The sequence below is a fragment of the Chiloscyllium punctatum genome, chromosome 5 (assembly GCF_047496795.1).
Source record: "Chiloscyllium punctatum isolate Juve2018m chromosome 5, sChiPun1.3, whole genome shotgun sequence".
NCBI classification, from domain to species: domain Eukaryota; kingdom Metazoa; phylum Chordata; class Chondrichthyes; order Orectolobiformes; family Hemiscylliidae; genus Chiloscyllium; species Chiloscyllium punctatum.
Genome location: NC_092743.1, coordinates 106,886,379 through 106,900,500, shown reverse-complemented (window position 1 = coordinate 106,900,500; position 14,122 = coordinate 106,886,379). Strand labels below are relative to the sequence as shown.

Genomic DNA, 14,122 nt, shown 5'->3' with positions numbered 1-14,122 from the left:
AGCAACTCCGTGTTCTGAAAAACAAATTCCCAAGCATGAGGAATGAGAACAGATTATCTGATTACTTCTCACATCACTGATTTTGGAATCTCTCTATGTAAGTTGCTGTTGCATCTCCTAGAGTACAACAAAGCCTCCAGTTCAGAAGTCCTTAATTGTTTGGAAATAATGGAAAGTGACAGTATAGATACAACGTGGACGAGTGATAGAAAACTACTGGGGACGAGAACAGATTCCCCAGAACTTGTTATTCGGACCATGGCTCTCTTGATCTATATTGCTGACAGATAGTTGGGTGTAAACAGCACAACTTCTAAATGTGTGCATACTACAAAGCTTAGAAATATTGTGAACTGTGAGGTTAGTAATATAAAAGACAAAGTTGTCAAAGTACCAGCAGACCATAGGGAAGTTTTCTCAGCAAAGAGAGAATCATGGTGGTTTAACCTGATCGTCAGTACACTTCTGGTGAGGACAGAGTTTGAGAAGGAGAGTGCTTCACAGTAACTTCACCCAGTATGGAAATTGAATTTATGATGTTGGGCTGCTCTGCATCACAAACTAGCCATTCAATCACCTAAGGTAACCCACCCCTATAGACTTCAATCGGACATGAACAAGTTAGAGGACGGACGTGTGCAGGTGAAATGTAGTGGAGAGAAGTGTGAGATGGTACATTTTGGTAGGAGCAACATGGTGTGACAATATATCAAAATAATTTTTAAAAAGTGCTTTTATCGTGTAAGCCACTATCATGTGGAGAAATGAGTGCACAGGTACAGGAACACAATGCTGCTACCCAAAACAGTAGCAACAAGCACAGTTTCCTTCACAACTATAATTCTGAGGGATCTTTGTGATTGAAAACTTCCCTTCCTTCTGGAAATTGACTTCTCCCTCTCCCCTGGCCAAGCATGAATGAGTATCAGGAGCCAGGCAGGAATGTGAGAAGTCACTGAGGCAGAATGGAGGATTGGTCATTGCTTGTTAAAAAAAACAACTAATTGCTATGAAATAAAAGTGCATCGTTCTGCATATGGACTGGTGGCCTTTTTTGTTGCTGAAATAATTACTTAGATAAAGCCAAGGATGCAACTTTAAATGAGATGCAGGAACAGAAGGCCTTTGGATTATATATGTATAGGTCATCGAATGTGAAAGGGTAGGTGTGTTAAGTGGTTAAAAAGGTGTGCAAGATTCTGAGCTTTGTGGAAAAAAAGGGTGTAGAATACCAAAACAAGAAAATTATGCTGGATGATTATAAAACACTGGTTCAGCGACAGCAGGAATTGTATGGGCAGTTCTAGGCATCTCAGTTTAGGAAAATTATGAAAGTATTAGAAAGAGTGCAGAAAAGATTCATGAAATGAATCCTTAGATCTGGAACTGTGGTTATATGGATAGGTTGGAAATAGTGGGTGTGTTTTACTGAAGAGGTGAAAGGGAGATTGGATGGAGGTATTCAATATTAGAGGGGGTCTGGACAGAAGTGAGAGAAATTCTATTCCTATTGGTGGAAGGATGTAGAACCAGAGGATAATGACTTATTGAGATTGGCAAAAAAACCAAAAGCAACATGAAGGCAAGTCTTTTTACACAATGGGTGGTTAGGATTTATGATGTAGGACCCGAGACTATGGTGGAGGTAGATACAATCAAGGCATTTCATAGGGGGAATTATGATACCGCCTGAAGGGAGTACATTTGCAGAATGGAGAAAGGCCGGGGAAATGGAATCCATTGATTTGCTCTTACAGTCTCCATTGGTATGATGGGCCGAAGGGTCTCCTTCTGTGCGGTGACCATTCGATGATTCTGTGCCGAAGCGGTCTGGAATGGAAAGGCTTTAAGAACACGCAATTCTCTGTAATTACTAATGACTGCATGCGGTTAAGATGAGATCCAAACTGCTTTTTAAAGCTGCTGCTTTATATAGCTGAATGCGTTGGCTCCAGGTGTCGTTTGCTGCACGGGCAGCCGGGGAGGGAGGGGTTGGATTGCGGAATGGTAAGACTCCAGTTCCCAGAGTGCTCCGCCTGTTGGAGATCTGGATTCCCGAGTTTCCGCTGCGAGTACAATCCGGGATTGACACATCATCAGGTCCAGAATGTGAGCGGCGCAGCCCAGTGCAGGGAGGGATCCCGGTCAGACACTGATCCGCTTTCAATTACACAGGGAAGGACAAGCCTGGAGCGAAATATCGCAGAAAGCCTGGACCAGGTATGTCAGGGGGAAAAGAAATGCTGGTTATGATTGCACTGCTTTCACCGGTGCGAGTGCAGGATCGGTGCTAATTATTTTCAGAGGTATTCTCACTCTTTCCTGTTCTTCGGGGGCACAGAGAAAGAGAGAGAGAGAGACGAATAAATATAAACCACCGCGTGTGACTAAACTGAACTACATTTTGTCTATGATAGGAAGAGTTCTTGGCAAAGATTTTGTTGGGCGTTGGTTTGAAGTTTACTCGCCTTTGACGAGTAACAATTCTGTTTTTTTTTTCAAAAATGCACAGTTTGGCAGGAGGGGAGAAAGTTTCGGTTCTCAATTTTCTGATGTATTTATACCTGGGGATTGCTATGCACAGGCTTTAAAATCCCAGCTCGCTGGAAATACAGCATTTAAGAGAAGTGAAAGGGAGTTCACCATCTGCTGCCCAGGGGTAATTTGATTTTATGCTAATGGATTCTATTCCTGACTGCAAAGAATTTAAAGCGACGTGATCATGGGAATGAGGTTCATTTGTTAAAAATACAGGGCTCTGATATTCATGCAAGTTAGAACACTCTAAAATATAACACATTCTCCGCCTCTTGCCCTGAGCAACCAGAGAAGCGTTAAATGAGACTACAGAAGCGCGCCCAACGTGCAGTCTAGACTGATGCACTCTTTTTAAGTAGCGTACCTACGAGTTTTCGAAATTCTTATGTTATTTTAATAAACTTGCCTTTTTTTTTAAAAAAAATCAACAGATATATGTCTCCAACTGGCTAATTCCGGACTCAGCTCCAGACCACAGACGCAAATTAAAAGCTATTCCCTGAGAGCAGGAAGCTGTTTGTGTTCTAACGACGAGAGACAGAAGCAGAGAGATGGGAGACGCACTGAAACACGTTGACTCTGATGTGACTTTGAGCTTCATGAGGAGGTTGTGGCGCTCACTGGAGGCTGTTGCTGCCTGAGGGTTTGTTTTTCCAGTCTGTATTAAACTGGAGAGCTGTGTGCTTCCCTGTGCAGGCAGCTGCTTTCCATCAGAGATGCCTTAAAAGGATACCCGTGGCTGGGAGGTGGAGGGAGAGACCTCGCTTTGTCAAATGGCTTCCGTGGAATTGGTTTACCTGGGCGAAGGCAACAGTCAACCGTGTGCATGGAAAGAACTGGAGTGGGGATTGCACGCGTCGTTCCCGTGCCTCTCCGGTTCAGCACCAGGGACAGCTCCATACGAGTGCTACAGCTACAAACACGGGCAGCAGCACCACCCGGCCGGCAAGGACATCAAGGTGTGCTGCTGCGACCAGCAACTTGAAACATCTTTCACTTATGTGGACGAAAATGTCAACTTGCAACGTGCAAGTCCGACTCTGTCCGACAAAAGCTACACCATGCAGTCCTACCACGGCTCTTCCAGCGACATCAGAGCTATCCCCGATGGTTTGCAGGAACTCTCGACAGAGTCTGATGATGACAGCTCGTCCGAGAGCTCGGACACATCCGTGGACTATGGCTTTATCAGCGCCCTGCTCTTCCTGTTCACTGGGATCACGCTGGTCATCATATCCTACGTGATCCCCCGCGACGTGACTGTGAATCCAGACAGTGTTTCAGCCCGGGAGATGGAGAACCTTCAAAAGGAGAGCGCCCGGATCGGGGCTCACCTGGACCGGTGTGTCATCGCGGGACTTGGCCTTTTGACCCTGGGGGGAATCCTCCTCTCCACTTTGTTAATGATATCAATTTGCAAAGGTGAACTATATCGAAGGCAGAGGTTCGCAGCTGTGGGAAGATCGGGAAAAATCTATGGGTCTTTTAGCTTTCGCCTGAAATCTCCAGGTCCCAACACTTCCATCCAGCGGTTTCCAATGGATGGAGAGGACACTATGACCATTGATTAATGGCGCTGTACATTGTAAACTTGAAAAGTGTTTACCTTGTTCATCATACAGGTTAATGTTCTAAAATTGTCCAGCGTGAAATAGTCCTCAGCATCCCATTCCCCGCAACGTCTCATGCAACACTGACAGAGCAAAACGTCTGTCAACAATTTCACCACATAAATTTCTAAACTTGGTAAGATTCACAATCCAACAATCCATCCTGGCCTCCTGTCACTTTATGCATTCGGATCTGTTTGTAGGAACACACAAATAACAGAAAGCCATCAAATCTTTCCAGCCTGTTCCGTGATTGAAGTCAATCACTTGTACCTCAAGCCTCTGACCTCACTCCCCTAAAAATCCACTATATTTGCATAAACTTCAATTGATTGCCAACAGCCGCAGGTTTTTGTGGGAGAACATTCAGATTCCCACTGCTTTTAGCCTAAGGAAGTGGTTCCTGATTTCAATTCCTGGCTGTAATTTTAAAGTTTTACCCCATTTTCTCGCGATCCCCAGCAAGAAACATACTGTAACTATATCTATTCTCGCTACAAATCCTTTCTGAATTGAACTGCAATTTGGCCAACCCTCAAACTTCCTAATTTATGCAAAAGCAAAATGGTTATTTCTTCTTGTTACTATTTAGAGGTTTAGTTTGTGACTTATCAAAAATGTTTAATTCATCAAGTGCTTTTAACTCTGGTACAAAAAGGAAATGCTGAAATCACTCAACAAGTCCGGCAGCATCTGTGAAGGGAGTGGGTGAGTTAATGGTTCACTATTGATCTCTATACTATCCATCCAGCCCCCAACACAGACTTTGGTGCCTTGGTCTAATCCAAATGATATCCAGCAACTCTCCAACATTTTATGAACTCTGGATATATAAAAAAATTAAAAGCCACTCGATGTAGTGACATTAAGCCATTTATTGGATAGCTCGTTCAAAGAGCCGGCATGGATATGGTGGGCCAAATGGTCACGTTCTGCTCTGTAGGATTCTATGATTCATTTTACAGACTGCAAAGTCCTGGTTTCTCAAGGATGACTTGTGTATCACTGATTTGAGCTATTCACACCATAAGTGTCTGCAGTACCTCTGGTGCAAGAGCAACAGATTAATTCATTCAGTCTAGTCCACCGAAAATATAACCTTTATTAACAGGGATCTTGAATACATTTGATTGTGTTCTAAACACATTTTACACTACATGACTCCAGAAAAGCCATTGCTACTTGATCAGGATTGCAACATTAGTATGCTGTTTTGTTCTAAATTCGTGCTTATAGATCACTGTCCTTTGTTAGGACAAATATACAAATTAATGCTATCTGAAACTTGCAGTATGTACATTTGTTTTTAGAGATAAAACAAACTGTTCTTAAAATGTAAACCAATGACTATGCTGTACCTTCTCCATTGTCTTTACCTAATCAAATGTCAAATATCACATTTGGGGATTGAATTCATTCAAACAGCACAATGACAGAAAGATGACATTTGCAGCAAGAAAAATCTGTCAAATCTTTATTATGTCACCCCATTCTAGTCATGCATTCTCCAAGCAGTTTTGATTTTCTTATGGCCTCTTGGGTGACACATTAGTTATGACCAGCAACAATAGTGTGAGGGCTTTGAGGACATTGGGTGAGTTTTGCATTACTTCTTTAATAGAGCACCTTGCATCTCAACATTTGGAATTATAAAAGAAGAGTGACACAATAATATTTAAAAACATAATTTTATGCAAAATCTAAAAAAAATCACAATATTTTTGTTATTCTAATAAAACTTGTTTCCTGACTCTCCTCCATTTCCTGTTTTACCTGCACATTTCCTTGTCCTTTTGCTTCTTACCCATAACTTCCAGCTAGTATTCTAAGAGTTGATCATTTTGCAGATACCTCAGGTCTAAGCTCAGCCTCCCAAATTTGACAGGACCTGCTCATTTTCAATTCCCATCTGCTTTTCTGCCTCAGTTCTATGCCTGCTCCACCAGAGAAGTTACAACTGGACACTTGTCCAGCACCCCCTGCGTGGAATTCATATATTTCTTAAGAAAACTGTTTGAGGAATGAAACAGATTTAAACTTGTTTGTGATTTCTACTCTTTGTGTCCTGTACCATGGCAGTGCATTGGCAGATTAATTACACAGAGTCTTTCTAATTACACTGAAACTGCAACTTGTGCCAGCTATGAAAAATTATTAACTCCACCAATTACATTGTATAAGTATTAATTGTATATTGACTTATTTAGTGTAAGTATTTAATGCCTTATTCAAATGTATCATGTTTATTCTACTGATATGTTCAATAGTTTAACAAAAAAACAATTGGTTTAAAATAAAGTGCTCTTTCAATGGTATTCAAATTGCTTGCAAAATATAAGTGTCTTAATTTCAATAGCCTTAAATTCAAAACAGTGCTGCCTTACTCCATAGTCAATAGGCAATAATTAGGTTTCATTTGGAGTTCTATATTTAATTCCTCTGCACTACAATCAGGCCAGTATTTTCCTGCTTAAATCCTTCAGGCAAAATTATTAATAATATAGGACTTGCTTTTTTGACCTCAGAATATCTCAAAGCATTTTACAACCAAGGAAATATATTTAAACTGCAATTAGTTTATTATGCACACAGTAAAATCCCACAAACAACAATATTATAACTCCCCTGTTCTTCTTCCAATATTAGCATATCTTCCTTTGAGACAGCAGATCTGGCCTTGGACTAATGCTTCTTCTAAAGGCAACATCACGGAATTGAACTGGGAGTAAATGATATGCTCAAGTTTCTGGAGTGAGGCTTGAACCCATGACTTTCTGATTCAGAGGCCAAACTGTTAACAACTGAACATAGCTATTATATTCATTTATCTGCCAATGACTAGAACATAAACAGAAAATGTTTTTTAAATGATTTTCTAAAATATAGACTCCTACTTTGATGGAGAATTATGCTGCTGGATAAAGTTATATAAATAGATCAGTTTACTCAAGTGTCCAGTCGCTTAACAATAATTTACCAAATCTGATTTTACATTGCTCTTTAATATTCTAGATTGAGATCATCACTTGTTTTAAACACTGTCTGAGAAACATCTGTCTACATTCATAGGCAACATTGGTTTTAAAATTTACAACTTATTTTACAAAGTATGCATGAATAGAAGAGACATTTTACTGTCTGATTTACAAGCACAAAGCTGGGCTCTTGTGACGGATTGCCTTAACATCACATACGCATATCTTTATGGTACCAACAGATGCTCAAGCCAAAGATTCAGTGGATAATGTAATGGGAGATTCTGCCAGTCAGCATATTTTCATTACTTTGATACCTAAATTATGTTGTGTAAAACTGTCGTCATAAATAATATATCATATGGAATGACAGTTCTCCCACATAGAATATTGCTCTTTTTACAGTGTGCAAATCATACTACTGTTTTTTTTCACTTAAACAATATTGTATACTATTTAACTGATTAACTTTAACCCTTGCATTACCATGGAGCTGGATGTATATGAATAAACCTTTAATTTGGAATTGCTAGAAATAGTTTTATCTACTTAGTATTACTCAGAAATTTTAAATATTCTCTGTTTTTGTTTAAACTCTAAGTTTACTCTTTTCATAATTGATATAATGTGCTTCAACTTTGCCCTACTTTTAAAGGTTATTTTTATGGTGCTTTTTTTCATCTTTTTCTTTGTTCAAGTTGTTTAGTTGAGAAATGAGAGGCACCTTCAAAATATTCACAGAATCATGGCATAATTAGAACCCAGAAAGAGGTAATTCAGTCCTTTGAGCTTGTGCAACCTTGCTGCAGGGGCAACTCAGTTATTTTCACTCCTTGCCCTCTGCCCATAGAGCTGCACATTTATCTCCCTTCAAGTCATGATCTATTTCCATTATTAAGGTCTTAATTACAGTTACTTTCACCACACACTGGGCAATATATCCCAAAATGCTAACTGCTCAGTGTGAAGCAAAACCTTTCCTCATGTTATTTTTGGGTTTTTTTGACAATTATTTCAAGACCATCCAGACCATTCTATCCAGACCATTCTACTAATTTCTTCCTATGCTGTCTGTTTTTTAACTACCTTGATTATGAACACCTCTGCAAAAGCCCTCTCAGCCCTCCCTTCTCTCAGGAGGACATCCGTGGCCAGTGCAAATGCTTCCACTGATCCTGAATCAATGTTCAATCTGGCACTCCCCTCATCACCCAAAAATATTTTAGAAAATGCATACTTTAGAATAATCACATATATTCACAAAAATATTTGATTCCCAAACATCTGCAGCCTGTCCTGCCTCCAGCCTTCAATCTGGTTTTAGCAGCCTCCAGTGGCACTGCTTGGTGCTCAAGCTGCTTCTCTCAAATTTGCACAATCCATTTATGTCACACTTCTTGTGAGACCTCAACCTTCATCACAAGGTTTCGATCAGGACAGCCTGCGCCTAGTATCACCCATTTTCTCCCCCATATATGCCAAAAAGAAATTCACATTGATAATTATTCGAAACTACATCAGTTTATGATAAAGCTCATGAAGAATAAATATCCATATTCTGCATTCATAGATAAATTAGATCTACTTACAAGAAAAAAGAATATATTCCTGAAAATGAGTTTTATATGATTATCTCCATTGCTCCACTCTACGCACCTTTCATTTTGCAACAATACACATATATTAATGAGTAGTTTAATACAGATGGCTCACATGACTTGATACTGTGCTACTTTGTCTGCATTTTTCTGCAAGTTGTTGATCAAGAAGATTTAGAATGTAATACTTTGTAATTTCAACAAGTACAGAAGCAAGTTCTTTCAGGATAATGTTTCATGGAATTTCATGTTTTATTGAGATGGTGGATAGTCTTTCCTGCATCATTGAAAAATTAAGGTAAGTTTTGATCAATTTTAGCTTAGAAATGTTTCGCTGCCTATTGGCCATAGAAATGTGGAATGTCAAGAGAATGCAGAGAGCCATAAGTGGGTTAGAGACATTTACCTCATCCTGTTCTTGCAAACCAAATTCAATGCATCTTGCGGCGATGAACACTATGGAACTCATTTTGACATGATTCATTGTTCAGCACACAAATCTGAAGCATCAATAACCTGAATCCTCACATCTGAGTAGGACTCCTTATCTCAGGCCCAGATCTGACAAAAATTGTCCATCTTAGTACAATTTTCTGAATGAACAACTGTGTCAAGAGCTTTCCCAGCTGAAGCAGTGTAGTAAAATTCAGGATACAATATGGGCAGTGACAGAATGGAGATCAATGCTGAAACCACAACCCTATTTTGTGGCATTATGTGTACAGTGCTCCATAAAGGTCCAAATGTATTTTGACAGTTGTTGAGAAAAGACAAGTGAGGGAGTAGAGAGACAGGACAATGGGGGACAAACCGTGCCAGGTGTGTAAGGTGGTAGGGTAACTGGTCAGTGAGGCAGTACCTACCAGTTGGGAGAAGGGGTAGGGTGCAAAATGGGTGATGTGGTTAGGGTGTCACGTGGGTGAGGGAGAGGCTAGGGTGGATAGGATGTGAGGCAGAAAAGATGTTGAGCTCAGAAGATCTGAGTGGAAGGAGAAGTAGGAGTTCAGATTTGAGTCAAGGCCCAGAGTGTGTGGGGAACCAGGGGCTGTGGGTAAAGAGAACAATGGGACACAGGGTGTCAGCTCTGGGGAGACTGTCAAAGAATGGGGAGCATTGGGTCATGTGGGAAGGGATGGGAGTTATCTGATCAGATTATATTACTTACAGTGTGGAAACAGGCCCTTCGGTCCAACAAGTCCACACCGACCCTCCGAAGAGCAACCCACCCAGACCCGAGCCCCTACATTTACCACTTCACCTAACACTATGGGCAATTTAGAATGGCCCACTTCACCTAACCTGCACATCTTTGGACCGTGGGAGGAAACCGGAGCACCTGGAGGAAACCCACGCAGACACAGGGAGAATGTGCAAACTCAACACAGACAGTTGCTCGAATTGAACCCGGGTCTCTGGCGTTGTGAGGCAGCAGTGCTAACCACTGCGCCACCGTGCCGCCGTGGGAAGGTGTTGGGATTTGGAGCAGATTTGGTGTTTGGGATGTCGGAGGTCAAGGTGGGGTGGAGGAGCAGGGTGGTCAAGATTGGAAATGGAGTTGGATCCACAAGAGGGTGTTGGGTATTTGTGGTTCATGGTGATTCAGGGGTGGGGTTAGTTTTATAGTTAGCCAGGTGGTCAATCGGATTTTAATTCTCTAAACTAAAACAAAGAATTGCGGATGCTGGAGATCTGAAACAAGATTCATATGAGAAATGCTTCTTCCTCCTTTAAATAAGGACCAGATCTGGTTCAGTGTGTCAATATGACCAATTCCTCAGCATGTGCACATACATCCAACAGTGTTTTCTCAAATCCTTTTTCACACCTGTAGCCTCCAAGAAATATCTTGGCTTCTCTCAGTTGTTTCATGGAGCTGTGAATGCCCAATTCATTCAGCTGAAGCTGAAGTTTCAAAATAACCTTAAGGATGAAGTCTTACCACACAATAAGAGAAACCACAAACTTGAAAATAGAAATGCCTTTTCAAAGAATTTGTGCATCTATTAATGAGGTATTGCCAGTTGCTCTTTTAGGATAATCTCATCACAGTTTTCCATTAGTGCATCGTGGGTATCAAACAAACGATGGCAAAGAGCTGTCAAGGTTTCATTTTGACTTTTTCATCTTGTTTTGCCCAAAAGATTCGCTCTAAGATTAGGCACATGGTTCATCAGAATTTCCTAATAACATGTTGACGGTGAGAAATACACATATACACATTGGACCAGGTCAAAGAGCACCATTGCCTCCAAGTGATACTTGGCATCATTCTTAACAACTTCATTCAAACAAGGTTCATGGATCCAGAGATCTATATTGCCCATGAATCTCTTTTCCCTTCTTATACTTCCATTACATTGGCCTTGCTGTATTGTTTGGCTGAAAATACACAGAAACCTGACAGTGCAGAAAGAGTCATTCGGCCCATGGAGTCTGCACCTACCCTCCAAAAAGCATCCACCTAGACCCATCCTATCGCTTTAATCCCACAGTTACCATGCTAACCCACCTAGCCTGCACATTGCTGGATATTATTGGCCAATTTAGCATGACCAATCCAGCTCACTGCACATCTTCATACTGTGGGAGGAAACCAAATCACTTGAAGGAAACCCACATAGACACAGGGAGGACATGCAAACTCCATGCAGACAGTCGACCACAGCTGGAACCAAATCTGGGTCCCTGGCACTGTGAGGCAGCAGTGCTAACCAGATGCCGAATCTCCATTTCGTAATGACTGCAGTACTTTTCCAACCTTCAAATCAGACTGAGAAACAAATTCAATGGTCTCTGTGTGACAGCACAACAGGACAGTTCTCACAGACAATTCTGAGTCATGTGGTAACCACCCAGTCAAAGCAGGCTGTATTAGGCCTGATCTTCATGTACCTTTCCATATTCTTTCAATTGCAGAGGATGTGGTGGAGGCTGGTACAATTGCAACATTTAAGAGGCATTTGGATGGGTATATGAATAGGAAGGATTTGGAGGGATATGGGCCGGGTGCTGGCAGGTGGGACTAGATTGGATTGGGATATCTGGTCAGCATGGATGGGTTGGACCAAAGGGTCTGTTTCCATGCTGTATATCTCTATGACTATGACTCTATGCTCATTGTCATATCCAATTAATCCTTAATGTTTAACCTTTTACTAGCCTGGTTTGGAAGATACCATTTTTAAGTTCAACACAACACTTGGCCACTTAAGTTTTCAATAGATGATAACATCTCTTCTAACAGGAGTAGGATAATGTCTGTCATGATGTTCTATGGTGTAAGGAATTAAGTGAGCAGTTTCCGCGCCATGCACAGAAAATGGGTAAGTGACAGGTTATTGTTATTTTGGCAACTTGGTTGCATCTTTCCAGATAGATAAACATTGCTGTTGCATCACAGCGATGAGTGGGTTCACTTGTTATATACAGCATGGTATGTTCAGGAGTGCTTGGGTAAAGATCCGGACTTCACACTATAGGTTAATGCCCAGGTATCACAGAGAAGGCATGTTTCAGCTTTGGCATATATTTGGCTGTGGCACTTTGAAGAATTGCTCATCACTTGAAATCAAAGCCATTCCTCCCCATGAAAGGAAATAGTTAATGGCAGGCATTTTCATCTCCTTTGGGGACTTGTTGTCTACAGCATGGTGAAAGGCAGCAGCAGTCACTCCTCAACCACTGAAGCTAAGGCTCAGCCTTCAGTATTGTCATATCCCCAAATGTAAATATTCCCTTCCTGGTAGCCCTTCCTGTCAACCATGGAGGCTTTGAATATCCCCTAGTTTGCCATAACCAACAACTGCTGACAACTATGACAGCTGCCTGGCTCAGTGCATTAAACAGTAAGGCAAGTGAGAAATACTGAGATCCTATGTGAGCTAATTGAGGGTCCAAAGCACAAAAATGCTAGGCAGGAATGCTGTGAGCATTGAAGTAGGCACACATTGAGTGATCCTTAAGAGAGCAAGTGAGGATCCCTGAAATGTATGACCTGTATGTTTGTCCCTGTGTGCAAAGTCCTCAGGCAGCAGCAATACAATGAGAGGTGTTGATGTACTCCTAAGTGCAGCACTCAAGTGCAGAAACATTCTGTAAGAGGATTGGAGATGTCCCATGATGATGTGGTGAGATTGACACTTCAGATCGCAATAACGGTTGATGGGGAGTGTGTGTGACCTCTGCCCTTGGAGATGTTAGTACAAAGTGCCCAAGATAGAGGTTCAGGAGAGTAAGCAGTGAACTGGAATCGCCAGGTACCATCCCCCCCCCCCAACCCCCCACCCCCCCATGCCTGCCGCACCCCCCCAACTTCCATGTCATGAAATTTCAGCTTCTAGTTTATTTCCGGTGGGAGGGAGCATGAAAATGACACATAAATGAGGTGAGATTTAATAATAATGAGGGTGATAATGAGCGATAATTCCTGTTAATAGGCATCTCACTGCTCACTAACAAGAATCTTATCTTTATACCCAGAATATGACTGGAAAGTATGACTGTTTGGTCTCAACATAGGAAGGGCCTCAAGCAACCTCTTAGGTGATTTTTCCAAATTTCCCATATCATTCATGGGGTAGCACAGTGGCTCAGTAGTTAGCACTGCTGCCTGACAGCACCAAGGACTTGGGTTCGATCCCCACCCCGGGTGACTGTGTGGAATTTGCAGATTCTCCCTGTGTCTGTGCAGGTTTCCTCTGGGTGCTCCAGTTTCCTCCCACAATCCAAAGGTGTGCAGGTTAGATGAATTGGCCATGCTAAATTGCCCATAGTGTTAGGGGTAAATATAGGGTTGGGGAATGGGTCTGGGTGGGTTACTCTTCGGAGGATTGGTGTGGACTTGTTGGGTCGAAGGGCCTGTTCCCATACTGTAGGGATTCTAATCTAATCATTCAAAGGCTGGAAAGATTCTGTCCATAGATATATATTGTTGCACAGACACGCATACACATATTGACACAGACACACACATACAGGTACACACAAACATTGAGGCACACAGACACATTGACACACCCACTTCAATAATCAGTAATGTGCAGGCGCCTTTGTGTAAGTGTATTGAAGCTGATTGGTCAAAGCTGAGTGTCTTTGTGAAGGTATTCCTAACTGAAAATTTAAACAGAAACATGAGTAGGTGGTGGTGACACAACTCTGAATTTCCATATTCCACCAATCTATTTTAACAATAACTGGAGGAGATAGACAGTAAGTTTTGTAAAATTGAAGGTATAACTTCACTCACTGGAAATTTATATTCATCACAAACACAAAAAATACACAATTATAGAATCTGAGAATCTGACAGCACAGGAGGCATCACTTGGTCCATTGCGTCTGTGTCAGCTTGTTTAAAGAGATATTCATAGACTCTATTCCCTACTGTTTCCCCATAACCCTG

At 41.5% G+C, this 14,122-nt stretch overlaps 1 protein-coding gene across 1 annotated transcript; it reads left to right on the top strand.

Annotated features, from left to right (window-relative positions):
• Window positions 1–2,033: 2,033 nt before the first annotated feature.
• tmem74 (transmembrane protein 74) lies at window positions 2,034–6,863 on the top strand. Its single transcript, XM_072570994.1, has 2 exons — window positions 2,034–2,220; window positions 2,970–6,863. Exon 2 carries the CDS (start codon window positions 3,312–3,314, stop codon window positions 4,107–4,109), a length of 798 nt encoding a protein of 265 aa, XP_072427095.1. The 5' UTR covers window positions 2,034–2,220; window positions 2,970–3,311; the 3' UTR covers window positions 4,110–6,863.
• Window positions 6,864–14,122: the final 7,259 nt, after the last annotated feature.

What these genes read in the sequence shown, in the direction of transcription:
- tmem74 (XM_072570994.1), top strand. Translation starts at nt 3,312, where the DNA reads ATGGCTTCCGTGGAATTGGTTTACCTGGGCGAAGGCAACAGTCAACCG.